This window comes from Stegostoma tigrinum, chromosome 1 (assembly GCF_030684315.1).
Source record: "Stegostoma tigrinum isolate sSteTig4 chromosome 1, sSteTig4.hap1, whole genome shotgun sequence".
In the NCBI taxonomy this organism is placed as follows: domain Eukaryota; kingdom Metazoa; phylum Chordata; class Chondrichthyes; order Orectolobiformes; family Stegostomatidae; genus Stegostoma; species Stegostoma tigrinum.
This window is the reverse complement of record NC_081354.1, coordinates 63,473,531-63,487,939: the sequence shown is the minus strand read 5'-3', so window position 1 is coordinate 63,487,939 and position 14,409 is coordinate 63,473,531. Positions and strand designations below refer to the sequence as shown.

At 39.0% G+C, this 14,409-nt stretch overlaps 1 protein-coding gene across 3 annotated transcripts in view; it reads right to left on the bottom strand.

Annotated features, from left to right (window-relative positions):
• Window positions 1–3,710: 3,710 nt before the first annotated feature.
• Window positions 3,711–14,409, bottom strand: part of ap1ar (adaptor related protein complex 1 associated regulatory protein) — a 91,931-nt gene continuing 81,232 nt past the window's right edge. For all 3 annotated transcript variants that reach the window (XM_048535052.2, XM_048535044.2, XM_048535036.2), the window contains 2 exons: window positions 8,136–8,258; window positions 3,711–4,470 (listed from right to left, as the gene is read on the bottom strand). In XM_048535052.2, the coding sequence (XP_048391009.1) occupies window positions 4,205–4,470; window positions 8,136–8,258 (389 nt within the window). In that variant the 3' untranslated portion in view covers window positions 3,711–4,204. The remainder of the gene's footprint in view (window positions 4,471–8,135; window positions 8,259–14,409) is intronic.

Genomic DNA, 14,409 nt, shown 5'->3' with positions numbered 1-14,409 from the left:
AGTATATCAGAATAGAAAAGAAATGACAATGAAGCTAAAACACAACATGTAAAATGGTTGAATAAGGCGTAGAGCTGGATGAACACAGCAGGCCACACAGCATCAGAAGAGCAGGGAGGCTGACGTTTCAGGCCTAGACCCTTATTCAGATATAGGGCAGGGGAAGGGGGTTCTGAAATAAATGGGGGGGAGAAGGTTCCCCCCACAACCTCCGATCCAACGCGTCATCCACCGACACTTCCGCCATCTGCAAATCCGAGCCCACCACCAAAGACATTTTTCCCTCCCCACCCTTATCTGCTTTCTGGAGGGACCACTCTCTCCGTGACTCCCTTGTCTGCTCCACACTCCCCTCCAGCACTTTTTCCTGCAACCACAGGAAGTGCTACACTTGCCCCCCCCCCCCCCCCACCCCATCCCAGGCCCCCAGAAGACTTTCCGCATCAACAGATGTTCACCTGCACATCTGCTAATGTGGTATACTGTATGCGCTGTTCCCATTGTGGCCTCCTCCACATCGGGGAAACCAAACAGAGGTTTGGGGACCACTTTGCAGAACACCAAGGCTTGGTTCGCACTAAACAGCTGCACCTCCCAGTCGCGAACTATTTCAACTCCCCCTCCCATTCCTCAGATGACATGTCCATCCTGGGCCTCCTGCAGTGCCACAATGCCACCCAAAGGTTGCCGGAACAGCAATTCATATTCCGCTTGGGTAATCTGCAGCTCAATAGTATCAAGGTGGATTTCACAAGATTCAAAAGCTCCCCTCCCCCTACCACATCCCAAAACCAGCCCAGCTTGTCACTGCGTCCCTAACCATTCCCCTCACCTATTCCCTCTCCCACCTCAAGCCCCATCTCCTACCTACCAGCCTCACCCTGGCCCCTTGACCTGTCTGTCCTTGCTGGGCTGACCTATCCCCTCGCCAACTCCCCACCTATACTCACTTCTACTGGCTCCACCCGCCTCTTTGACATGTGTGTCTCATCTCCACCTATCTTCTCCTCTATCCATCTTTTATCTGCCTCCCCCTCTCTCCCTATTTATTTCAGAATCCCCTTCCCTTCCTCCATTTTTGAAGGAGGGTCTAGGCTCGAAACATCAGCTTTCCTGCTCCTCTGATGCTGCTTGGCCTGTTGTGTTCATCCATCTCTACACCTTGTCATCTGAGTCTCTAGCATCCGCAGTTCCTACCATCTATGTAAAATGGTTTTGTATGCTGAAACTGGAAATGTAGAAGACAATCAATTCAATGAAATCCAAACAATAAGTCAAACATTTCAGAGATCATTGCACACCTGAAAGAGGTACCACCACATAGCAAACCTAATATATGTAGAAAAAAATTAAATGTGCAATATGAATATGCCATATGTACCAGTTATCAGGACTGCAGGAATAAAATGGAATTACATCAAAAATGTGTTATGTCAAGATAAATTCTGTCAGACCAACACAGAGTCTGGTATATTTTTAGCAAGTCTTTTCTGGACCTAAAGGAATGCATTAACCTCAACTGCTGACCTGCAAATCACAGTATAAAAATAACCACATTTGGTCTAAAAATCTGCCTGCTTTTATGCTCCATTTAAAACCTCCTCCCAATTCATTCCATCAACATATCCTTTTCTCTTCTCGCTCATATACATATTAGCTTCTCCAGTTATCAACTGCACTCTTAAGTGCACTGTCTGGTGTTCTGACAGCTCTTCTTTCTCCTCAGTCACAAGTTTCTGTTCCCCACGCTGTACTGCTGAGCAAATGGAGTCAGAATTGCACACACTGAATTCATTCAATAATGGAAACACAAAATGAGTGAAACTCAAGTAGATCAATGAGCTGGCTCTGTTTATCAATTAAATGAATGTGACATGTTACAAAGACAAGTTTGTCAGGGCAGAAACATGGGATTTTTTTACTAACAGTTTGTTAGTCTTTTCACTGTTAATGAAAAAAAAATTAAGGTACAAAGCAGACAAACTCAAGGTGTTAGAAGTTGCTGTAAACTAGCATGGGAATACCACATTAACCAGGAGAAGTTAGGTTTTGGCAAAATTCAACTGATTAGCTTAAGTCCCAAGGCAAGCAAGACAAGATCGCTGGAGGTGGAAGACAGGCACATCTTGTACAATGTCTGTGATATATTCACCAGGGAGACTGATGTCAATTTTGAGTGAATTGAATAAGAAGCTACATCTATAAATAACCAAACGTTAACAGAAACAAGAGATGATTCTCATTTAGACTTTAGAAACAAATGTTTTAAAAGTGCCACTGTCAAAATACATTTCCATTGAGCATGCATCGTTCACAAAGTGTGAAGAACAGATGTTCATAGCTAGCTGCACAAAAGTCTATTTTGACTGAATACCGTGTATAACAAACACCCTATCTTCTCAATAAATGTTGAGAGAAAACTGCATTATTTAGAAAATTACATTGTTTATTGCACATCTACTGTGTGCTTATCCACCAGCTTGGGTCTGCAACAAAGTTATATGATGAGTGCCAAATGAGAGATATAAATCAGACAAAGCATGAAGTTCTTTCAAATACCTCTCTCAAAACCTGTTACAAGATAATTGATAAGATGAAATATCCATCAGCTGGCCTAAAAAAATCAAAAACTTACCACAATAAAAATTTACTCAAATCACAACTATTCTTCTGTTGCACTAGCTTGCTTTTGAGATTAATTGTTTTGGCTTCGAAATGAAAATGCTGGTTTAAATGACAAATTATGGGCAGGTGTGAACTGTGCCAGTAGATTTTCTTAAGATGATAATGGTTAAACTGTTCTTATAGTTCCTGGAATTTAAAGGAATGTTAGGTGATCTCAACATTCAAACTCTCGAAGTGTGATTGGATGGATGTTCTCAGAACACTTCTGAACTGGGATTCCAGAATTAAGGATCACAATCTGAGTAAAGCGCTGGCCATTAAGGGCTGCGATGACAAGAAATTTCCTCAACAAAGCACTGTGCATTTCTGGAATTCCCCACACCAGAAAGAGAACTCTGAGGCTCAGTCAACATATTCCAGACAGAAATGAAGAGACTGTCAGAAACTCATGGAATGAGGTGTATTGGGTTAGTGTGGGGCTGAGTATATTTGAAATGTCCAATCACCATCTCCTGTTTTCGTCATCTAAAATTGTTCAAACGACTTTTGCACAGGGTCCTACGGTCACCGAAATAAAGAGAAGCTTTTATTTTTACATTCTCAAATATGCCTGAAACCATGTTAGATGGCAACAGGAACAATGTGTAGCCTCACGGTCTTATCAGTTGCTGTAACTTGACCTCATCAGCAAAATTTACAGCTTTCATACCAGAAGATCCAATGGGAATCAAATCTTTACATATCTGAAGTAGAACATACTATTTGGGCTTTGAAATGTTTGGTCAGGCTGCAAGGAAACCTCAAAGGAAAACATTACTTCAGTTTAGGCCCAACAGGACCCTTGAGATTATAAAATACAAGCAACTCCTACTGTCCCACCTACCTTCCCAATATGAGGAGGAAGTAGAAGAAACAGAAGGATCTAACAAATATAGGAGTTGACATATTCATACATTATGGAACTTTTTTTGACCTGCGATATTGGAATACTCTTGTTTAGAACTAAGCATGTAACAGACATATATTGATGGAAAAATATGAGCTAACACAGCATTAAGAATTAATCAATAAAAACAATGAATATATAACTTAACAAACAAAAGTTCATTTGTCATGCAAAGAAAATAAGTCAATCTCATAAGGCTTCATGATATTTACATGTTAATATAACAGTACCGATCAAAACAATAAACCAGTTTAATAATCCAGTGTATCCATTATTTGTTACTTTTATACAATCAGAACAGCAGTGACTCAAAAATGAATACATAGAAACATGCATTTCATAGCTAGAAAGTTTTATCAAATAAACTTCACATCACATTTTCCCTTTACAGCACAGCCGTTTTAATCAACACCCAATGTAATGGCTTAAAAATTCATTCATAAGCTGAAATTTTACAAGAATTGCACTTAATTGTAAATTGTATGTGTTAACACAATACAAAGCAGTCATGTCCTTTTGCAGCCTATGTGGACTCAGACCACCAGAAGGATAAAATGTCCAACCAGAATTGAAATACATTCTTACAATGTCTTAAAAGTTTGGTCAACCAAATTACATGATCTAGTAAGATCACTACCTGCTCTGCTTATCACCATCTGTATTTTTTATGTCATTAGGAGAGAGTTCTAGGACAGGGTTCACAAAACCTGCATATTCAGAATTCCCATTATCATCCAATTCAGCACTGACAAAATCATTTTCCCATTCCAGTCCAGTTGACTCATCTGATGCAGACAATGGGTTGCTCCCAGGTCTATGGCTGCTGAGCCTCAAGGCTGCTTGAAGAATGTCTTCTTCAGTTCTAGAGCGTTCTCTCATTGGAATCATTCTATTAATCCCTTGAATGAAAAAAAGTATTTTCTTTCAGTCCAGCAGGATAAAGAATACCAGTGCACATCACAAAACAAACAGTGATAAAAATCATCTTTTCCAATTTTACCATTTAACGAATCATGACTGTATTCTTGTTACAATCTACAGCAGCGACAAATTATTATAAAGCAGTTTTGACACAGTAATATGTATTAAGGCATTCACAAGAACATTTTCAGACAGAATTTTATCAGAACCATAAAGAGGGATCTGGACAGGTAACCAAATGTGTGGTTAAAGAGATTGGTTTTAAAGAGCATCTTAAATGACCAGGAGGGTGGGAACGGGATTCCAAAACAGACTGCTTAGGGTACTGCAGGCATGGTGGCTAATGGCTGCACAAAATAAATGAGAATTACACAGAAAAAACCAAAAAAACTGGAGAGGGCAAGTATTCTTGAATAATGATGCGACCAAGGGAGGTTATAAACAGGGATGTAAGAGGCTTTTGAAGAGATCGAGTACCAGGATGGGAATTTGAGGCGCTGCTGGACTAGGAACTTATGGAGGTGACAGCAGTGATGATAAATGCTCCGGAATTGCTCAAAAAGGAATTTTTTTTTGAGGGATCAAATTTATGGAAGATTGGAAGCCTGCCCAGGAAAGCAATGGAATTGTTGATTGAAGGGTAACAAAAGTACAGATGATGGTTTTAGCAGCAGAAAGACAGAGACAGGATACAAATAGCTGCTGTTAGAGTTGGATTCAAGCAGTCTTGGTGTTACAGTGGTAATAGTCGAAGTTCTCCTCTGAGTCAAATAGAATGCTGAGGACGTAGAGTCTGATTTAGCCTCAGATAATGGCTAGGGAGGAGAATAGAATTGCTTATTAGGGAAGAGAGTTTGTGCTGGGGGCTAAAGTTTTTTGATCTTCTCGATACTTAGTTTAAATAAAACTTTTTGTTTGTTCAACAAGGAGTGTCAGACAAGCCACGTGACAAATAAGATATAGTAAATAAAAGGTAAGAATTATAATGAGATAAAGTTGGGCTTCACAGCATATGTTAAATCTGACATTGTATTTTGGGATTTCAAGCTGCAGCATTTAGATGAGAACTAGAAAGGGCTGAAAGTAGATCCATGCTTAAATAGTAATCAGATTAAATAGTATCAGATTAAATAGTAATCAGATCTGAAAGTTCCAAAAACTTCCAAAGTTATAAATTAAAACACAACACTCTCCGATACAGTAATGATATAGGTGAACAGAACAAATCATCAGTCAATAAAATATCTTAGTCTGTAATTGTTCAGTGGCAAGGAGATTATCTATGCACAAATTGCACAGTGTTTCTTGGAAAGGTCAGACACTGGACAGTTTTGATTTGTCGGCGCTTTGACAGCTGCTTGAGAATAAAGTACTTGTGCATAGAATTTCATTGACAGCTGAAAATGAGTTGATGTTTGAGTGCATGGAATTGTTGCCCATCAATGTAGACAGTGGCAATGAATATGGAATATGTGTAGCTAAAGTCTTGACATTTTATACATTTTTACAGCCTTCGCAAGTGGCTGCTTGTCCATGGGGAAGTTCAATTTACTCAGGCAAATGCAACACTGGTTGCATACAAAAGATTCCAAATAGTAGGAGCTGCAGTAGGCTATTTGAATCTCCAAGCTTGCTCACCACTCAATAACATGACTGATCTATGACTTTACTCCAGTTTTCACTTCTCCCTTAAACCTCTTAGCATCCATAACTATAGCCGCTGTCTTGAATGTATTTGACGACTGAACATTCAGTTTTGAGGTGAAGAATTACAAAGATTCAAAAATCTGAAGAAACCCCATACCTCAGTAGATTCTTAGCCTGAGACCAATGCCAAGATTCCCCAGACAGGAAAAAACATCATCTCTGCTTCTGCATTGTCAAGCTACTTAAGAATCGTATATATTTCAGTTAGATTATATTTCATTCTTCTGAACTGCAGCAAATTTATGGCAATATTTCCTACTTGCCACTGACAAAATATACAAAGGTTACAGCTGCTGGACTATAGAAATAAAACAGTCATCTTGAGGAAGTTGCTTGCAGCAAAAATAAAAATATTTGTTTGATTTGGAATGACAATAAACTTCATAATATCCAGCATGCATGGGAAATGGTGGTGCTGGTTACATGGGTGTGCTGGTTGTAACCAAGACTGCTCATAAATACTGTCAGCGAGTTTTGATCAAAAGGAGAGAGAGTAAGATATGACCAAATGATCAGTTCCCAGTGAGAGGAAACCTACTTCCATCGATTGTCAGTTGCAGGAGAATTCCAGATAATTGGGGACTTTATTATATTCACTCCAAATGCAGCAGAGAATTATTTTAAAAGCAAACTATAGTTCGGATCCCTAGAACAGGCTTATTTTGCTACACTTTACATGCTTTGATGGTCAGAGGCAAGAACAAAGCAGGCCAAAACAAAATGACAACTGTCCTTGCTCGCAAATGACTCATCAATTTTAAAACTTCTAAAAACTGAAATGGTGAGTTTTGACATCTTAAGAAAACCCAGCAATTTTGTCATTTCTCTGAACTGGGCAGATGATTCGGTTCAGTTTCAGCACCTTTGAATAGAAAATTACTCTTCAAGTCTCATAGGAAACAAGTCACAGTGAAACTCCTAGAAGAAAGACAAATTTTCTGCAAGATGGAGGAGTAGGCTCCCAAATTGAAGCTTGTCCACTGTTTCATTTTTTTTTAAACCTCTCTACTTACCTCCATTCCTCAGTTTCGAGGTAAAGAATTACAAAGATTCAAAAATCTGAAGAAACCCCTCCTCATCTCAGTATATTCTTGCCCTGAGACCAATGTGAAGATTCCCCAATTCCAAAAATCTTTTCTCTGCTTCCATGTTGTCAAGCCACTTAAGAATTGCATACATTTCAGTTAGATTATTTTTCGTTTTTTGATGGCATCGGTGGTGGAAAGTTGAGCCAGCATAGACTGAAGGGACTCCTGGCCTTGAGGTGAAGCCCAGCATGGATAGGTTTTAGATGGCCGTAAAGCTGAACTTTGCCCTTTATTTCTTTATTCTTCTCATTTATACCTAATATTTTGTACCTAGGTAACCTTGCACCCAGTTTTATAAGGACTGAAATGCTGATCTTTTACTTTTATTTCTTCATTTTTCTATTTTGTAACTATGATTTTGTACCTAAAGCATCTTTGTACCTAAGATGGTGCCAGAAGTGGTGACTTTGTACACTTTTCACTATATTCTTTTATCTGTGTACTTGAGTACGTGACAATAAACCCAATTCTAAAGTTAATTTGATATATTCAACAATTACGGTAAACTAATTCAAGGGGAGAAAGTGACTGTGCATCCTTAAAATTTGTGTTGAAGATTACGCTACTTAACTGTTCGGCACTGCTTGGGTTAATTAATCAAGGTTTCTTGCAGCAGATATAACACGTAACAATTCATCCAATATTTAATAAATGTTCCCCATACTTAAACTTAAAACAAATCAGAGGTGATGGCTCTAAGCTTAAAGATGAATTTGTGGAGCTATGGATAAGTTTCGTACCTCAAAGCCATTCCCAGATAAGGCTCACTAGAACTGATCTACCTGATTTCTGATCAGTAACATAACTAAATTTGGTAATGAAAGGTTAACACGCCGAAGGAGCTTTACCTTCTTCATCTTCCCACTCGAGGTCCAATGAAGTACTATCATCATTTGTTGACTTGGTTTTTGTTGTCAAGTCACAGCTGCTTTCAGTGTTTGGTGTCAGAATAGTCGCCTCTGAGGAGATTCCTAGCATGAAGGCAGAAACAAGTCTTAGAATGTAAGATGGTTTATATTCTCTCTAAACATGTGCAGATTATAGGTCAAGTTAAAAACGTGTCCTGATTAAACGCATCACAGTTATGAAACAAAGCTTTAGAGAATAAATTATAGCTGATCCAGTAATAACAACTGTAGAGTCCTATCATTTCATATTCTGACCTTAGTTTAAAAAAACATTTTTAATGATAATTAAAAAACAACTCAGCCAGCATCAGTGTTCACATTGTGCGAACAATCATGAATAATTCATTCTGTACTTAAGTATTCTACAGACATAAAATATGACTACATATTTATTATTTATACAGCTAGATGTGCTATGTGAATGTGAAAATACTGTAACCACATAATAAATGTTGTGCAGTACAAAGAATTGCTTTATTTGATATTGCTTTCGTACAATTTGTTAGAAAATTTTAAAGGGGCGCAACAAAAAGTTAAATAGCTATATTGTTAAGAGTTTGATTTTCCAAGACTGGGCAAAATAGTGTTAAACATTTCGAAGGAGAAGCATTTCTGATACGTATACAGGAGAATCTTCCTGATCTAAAGGTCTCCAGTTGATAAGGAAGCAAACAAAGATTAGTTCTGGAAAATAAAGTAGTGCAATTGGAGCTAGTTACAATACAATCTATATCCTTTCCTTATTTAATCTAGTATCTTAACAACGTTAGGCCCACAGCAATGTGGCAACTCCTAACTACCTTGTGAAATGACCTAACAAACCATTTAGTGGTCAACAAGGTGATTAACCACTTCTTTCTAAACTGCAATTAACGATGGGCAATAAACACCAACCTTGCCAATAGTGTACATGTTGTAAATGATTAAAGTCAAACCTAGCCAATAGTAAAAATACACATCAGTTTAAGATAATATAACGAGAGATCACAAAATAGCAAAAGGAGAAATTGCTGACAAAGTGATTTCAAGGAGACACGGAGCACTGTTAAACTGGAAATGACGTAAGTTAAAGCAATTAAAGCAACAGAGGGCATTCACAGAAGAGATAGTACAGGTATAATTAGTACATATTCTTGAGGTAGAACACCCAAAGAATACAGCCTGGATGAAGAAAATCAAAATTTGAACAGAAGACTATATGAAGAGTATGGTTTAGTCATTAATCAATAGGATATGGAAAGTATAAAAATCAATTGGGAATATTTAATACAGGAAGCAGAGATTAGCGGGCAATATAAAACTGACCCCAAAGCATATAAACATAAAACGTCCAAGTGGTTAGCCAAGAAGTAAATGTTGATTTTATTGAGGATCCTTAGGGGAATTTGCAAGTAGCTGCAGAGGATATGGCAAATGTTAAACAAGCACTTTTTATCTGTCTTTACAGAAGTGGATAATTTAAAGTTTTTTTTTAAAGAGGAGGATGGGGAAGTTCTGAATAAGATGCCAATACACAGATGAGTCACACTAACAAAGAATAGCATTACCGAAAATTGGTTACCTCACCCAGATGGATTATGTTCTTGGTGGCTGACAGGAACTGGTCACATTCTTTCAAGTCTTTGAATATAGAACTAGTCAGTGTGAATCAAGGCAGGGTTTATGCAGTTAATGGTTCGGAGTGATGCTGAACAGAGACCTAGGGGTGCAGTTGCCTAACTCGTTGAAAGTGGAGTCGCAGGTAGACAGGGTGGTGAAGGCGGTGTTGGTAAGCTTGCCTTCACTGGTCAGTGCTTTGAATATACGAGGTGGAATGTCATCTTGTGGCTGTACAGAACGTTGGTGAGGCCACTTTTAGAATGGTGTTCAATTCCGGTCTCCCCACTATAGCAAAGATGTGGGTAAACTTGAAAAAGGTTCAGAAAAGATTTACAAGGGTGTTGCTAGGATTGGAGGGTTTGATCTATAGGTAGAGGATGAATAAACTGCAGCCTTTTCCCTGGAGAGTCAGAGGCTGAGGGATGACCTTATAGAAGGTTTACAAAATCACGAGGGGCATGGATAGGGCGAATAGCCAAGGTCTTTATCCCAGGGTAGGCGAGTCTTAGATTAGAAAGCATAAGTTTAAAGTGAGGGGGGAAGAGATTTGAAAGGGAGCTAAGGGGCAGCTTTTTCAGAGGGTGGTGCGTGTATGGAATGAGCTGCCAGAAGTAGTGGTGGAGACACGTCATTTAAAAGGCTTCTGGATGGGTACATGAATAGGAAGGGTTTAAGAGGGAATCAAGGTAAACGCTGACAAATGGGACTGGATCAATTCAGCATGGACAAGTTGGACCAAAAGGTCCATTTCCACCTATGGAGGATTATTCACATCCTAACACTATTCAACAAAGCAGAGAAGTGTAAATCAGGAAATTATAGGCCGAATAGCTAAACATTTTGGACAAGTTTTTGACACCACCATCATGAACAAAATAAACATTAAATTTAGAAAGACTTGGGTTACTTGAATAGAGCTAGTGTAAATTTCTCAAAGACAAACTGTCTGACTATCTTGCTTGATTTTTTTTGGGGGGGAGTGGGATAACAGAAAACATTGTTCAAGGTACTAAATGGACAAAATGCATGTATAAGAATTTTTCGAAGAAATTCAAAAATATGACACACTGGAGGTGGAAACCTTTAAAAACAAGGGGAATGTTGGTATGGTTTAAAAAAGGCTCAGTGACACAAGTAACGATTGGTGGCAAACTGGGAATAGACTTTCAAGGGGCTGCAGGGTTTATTCCTTCTCCTTGTTCACAAAATGCTGTGGACAAATGAAAATCTGACATTAAAGAAAAAACAGAAAATCCTGGACAACCCAACACAGCAAGCAGTATTTGTAGAGAGAGAGCCAGAGTGAATGATTATGAGTGCAGAATGAGAAAGAACAACAATGCTGGGAGAACACCCAGAATCATACACCATCCCGTAATGAATGTATAACTGTTTCATTAACTTGGGTCAATATCCAGGAATTCTAGGTGCAACACAGCAAATAACTTCCAATAATTCTAGCTGGTGTCCCACCATTACGTTCTCTAAAAACTATAGCAGGACAATAAATGAGGCCATGCCAGCACCATCCAAATCAATAACAAAAATATATTTTCTTTACCTATCCTGTTGATGATTTCTACAAAAAGAAAACATTTTTCAAATAGGAAATCCCTCAAAGAAAGCCATACTGGCTGTCTTAGTTAACCTAAAAATTTCAAATGCTCACTCATTTGATTTAAAATTAATCAACCCTTTACACTTTATCCACATAATATGATGAGTTAAACCTACCAAGTTTGTCCTTCTCCAGAGGAAAGATAAGTGAGTGTTGGAGTCAATCACCCCAAATTTTAACCTTTCTGGAGAAGTTCCTCAAGCAGATTCACCTTCAGCTGGTCAATTCAAGACCTTCCTTCCAACACAAGGTCAGGTTTCAATCACAATGTTTAAAACTAAGAAGTCTGCAACCACATACAGAATGATATAGACAATATCTAGACTTGGGTTGACACATGGAAAGTAATATTCATTCCACAAGTGACAGACAAAGACCATCATCAACAAGGAAAAATTCAAATCACTCCTTTGACAATGAAGTCCAAGAAGGCAGTTAACAATCACCTCAACAGCAACAAATTCTGGCCTTTCCAGTGACACCTACATGCGATAGATTTAAAAATAAGTATTACAGAGCAAGAGTCAATGTCTTGTGGCATAATTTGTGTCTCTAAACTGGCTGAAGATTTGAACCAAATTCTCCACTATTTCCTCTCTGACTTTTTCCACGCATGTCCACGTCATAGCCCTGGTGGCTTGTGCTCCTAGTGTTCGGTTTATTCTTTCAAAACCATTCCTTTACTCTTGGTACTTCACATCTGCATGTAGTATCTCTACGTTCTCACTTGCACATCATTCATGAAAATGTCAAGAGTATTTATTTTACCAAAAACTGGTTAACTTTTATCTTCAGTTTTACGATATGAGTGGTCGCAAGCTCTCAATCTTCTTAAAATTCTAAAAATACATCAGCTCTTTTTTTAATGATACTAAATTTGAGACCTTCTAAACTGATGTGTTTTCTACATTATCCATGAGTGCCTTTAGTATCAGTGTGATGTGTCTGTATTACTGTTATTTAAGCATCTGTTTTGGTTCAGACCTGTTAATTTTTTGATGCCACCCTAGATTCTAGTTCATATTCTTTATGCCACGTGGTTTTATTTTGCTCGTGTTTCCTGTTTGACTATGTCCCATTGCTGGTCAGTTGGCCTGGTCATCTTTCTGGCCTACAAATTTGTGACAGATCCTCTTTTAACTTTGCTATCTCACCTGAGAATTGTTGCAGAAATATTTAGCCAAATCTCATGGGTGAGATAGTGTGTTAACAGATTATTAAGGACTGAGCTGTCTAAAACTTTCAAGACAATCAAAAAACCCCACTACTGCTGCTCACTTTCCACCCTTCTGCTGTCTTACTTGCACAAAGTATCTGCATCACTATTAAAGGAATTGCAGGATTTGATTAATAGTTGCTTATTGACCTCAGAGAAAGCTGCAATTAAGTGCAATTTGTTGATTGTTAATGCAATGCCAAATCAACCTGTTCACCACTTCTTTCGCAACATCTCTACTTCAGTCAGAAGGTTTAGGTACAAGTCCCAACGTGCTCTAGAGGTGTGTAATAACATCTTTGAAGAGGTCGATTATAAAATATCAACCTCTCTGGCCCATAAGGGGATCAATTTAAAACATTCAACCATATTCCTGCATTCAGTCAATTGAAGGATTTAAAGAAAAGGCTACAATCACATTTCCGATGTTTTCTTCAGGTTTCATAAACCCATTTCAATTTTGAAACGGCATCACCTATGGTCTTAAATGTGCCGGGCTGATAAAACAGAGGGCTGAATTTTCCCATTTTCAGTTGAAGTATCTGTCAAATGTGATTCATGGTGATCTGTCTGCCATGGCTCACAGCAACATTCCTCATGCAGTCACCCGCACTTCATCTCACTAATTATGCAAATAGACTCTTTTGCATGCATTCATGTGGCAGAACAGACATGAGCACTCACCGCTGCCAGGATCTTGAAAGGTTTCATATTACTGGCAAATATTTAAAGCCCAACTACACACCACTTCAAAACAACCGAAGCCAGGAGCTGTTCCCCACAATGTGACGCTCCACCATTATCATTGCCCTAAAAAGGCAAGGTAGCTCCTCGCTTTGTGGGCACAGACCAGGAGGTGCAGCTGGATGGGGAGGGAAGGGTTGTGCCTTATCTTGTTGACAGTCAGAGGAGCCAACACCACCAGATGCAGTCAGCCTGGACACGGACTACAGCTCACATCAGTGGTGTGCCACATTTGAAAATACACAGCAGTGCATAGAAAGGTCAACAATATTCTGAGCTCCACAAGCATAAAGGCCACCATCTTTATTACCCTCAAGCACAGAGCCAGCACTCACTTGAACTTTCCCACTGAACATGCATCTCACCAAGGATGTGGACTACAAGTCTTTAAAACAAAAAGTGTATGCATCATGCTCACTCAACCTGACCCATTTCATTCTCCCAACCTACTAAAATTCCCTGCCCTATGTGTACTATTCCCCCACATGGGACAGTTCAAATCTCCTGTTCCTGCATTATCACTAACTTCTCTTGCTTCTACTTGTATCATACTTAAATCTCATTGCAGGAAAGATTCGCCAGCCCTCAGACTGATGTCTCTACCACACGCTCATTCATGTGCCTGTAATCCCCATTTGGGTTGTACTTGGTCCGTGACCGACCATGTCCCAATCATCAGACTGCCAGGATAAGGGTCCCTGGATTCTGGTAAACCAAATGCCTAATGGTGGTGAACACCCAGAGGAGATCTGAACAATCCCCATACAATGTTCATGGCAGCATCTCCTGATCTCCTCAGACTTTCAGATGTGGTCACTTGCCTGAAGCATATGCAGTGCAGTAAACTGTTAGCATATACATGTAGCATGACACCATATAGTGACATGTTCAGTCCCTTAACTGTTTAGGGCTTCCTACCGTGACAAGTTGCTTGCCTGTTTTGCTGCATTAAAAAGCAATGCAAGACATTGGGACATTTGGCATGAAAGATACTATGCTCTAAAAAGCAATGCCATCCAGAAAGGTGCGAAACCTGC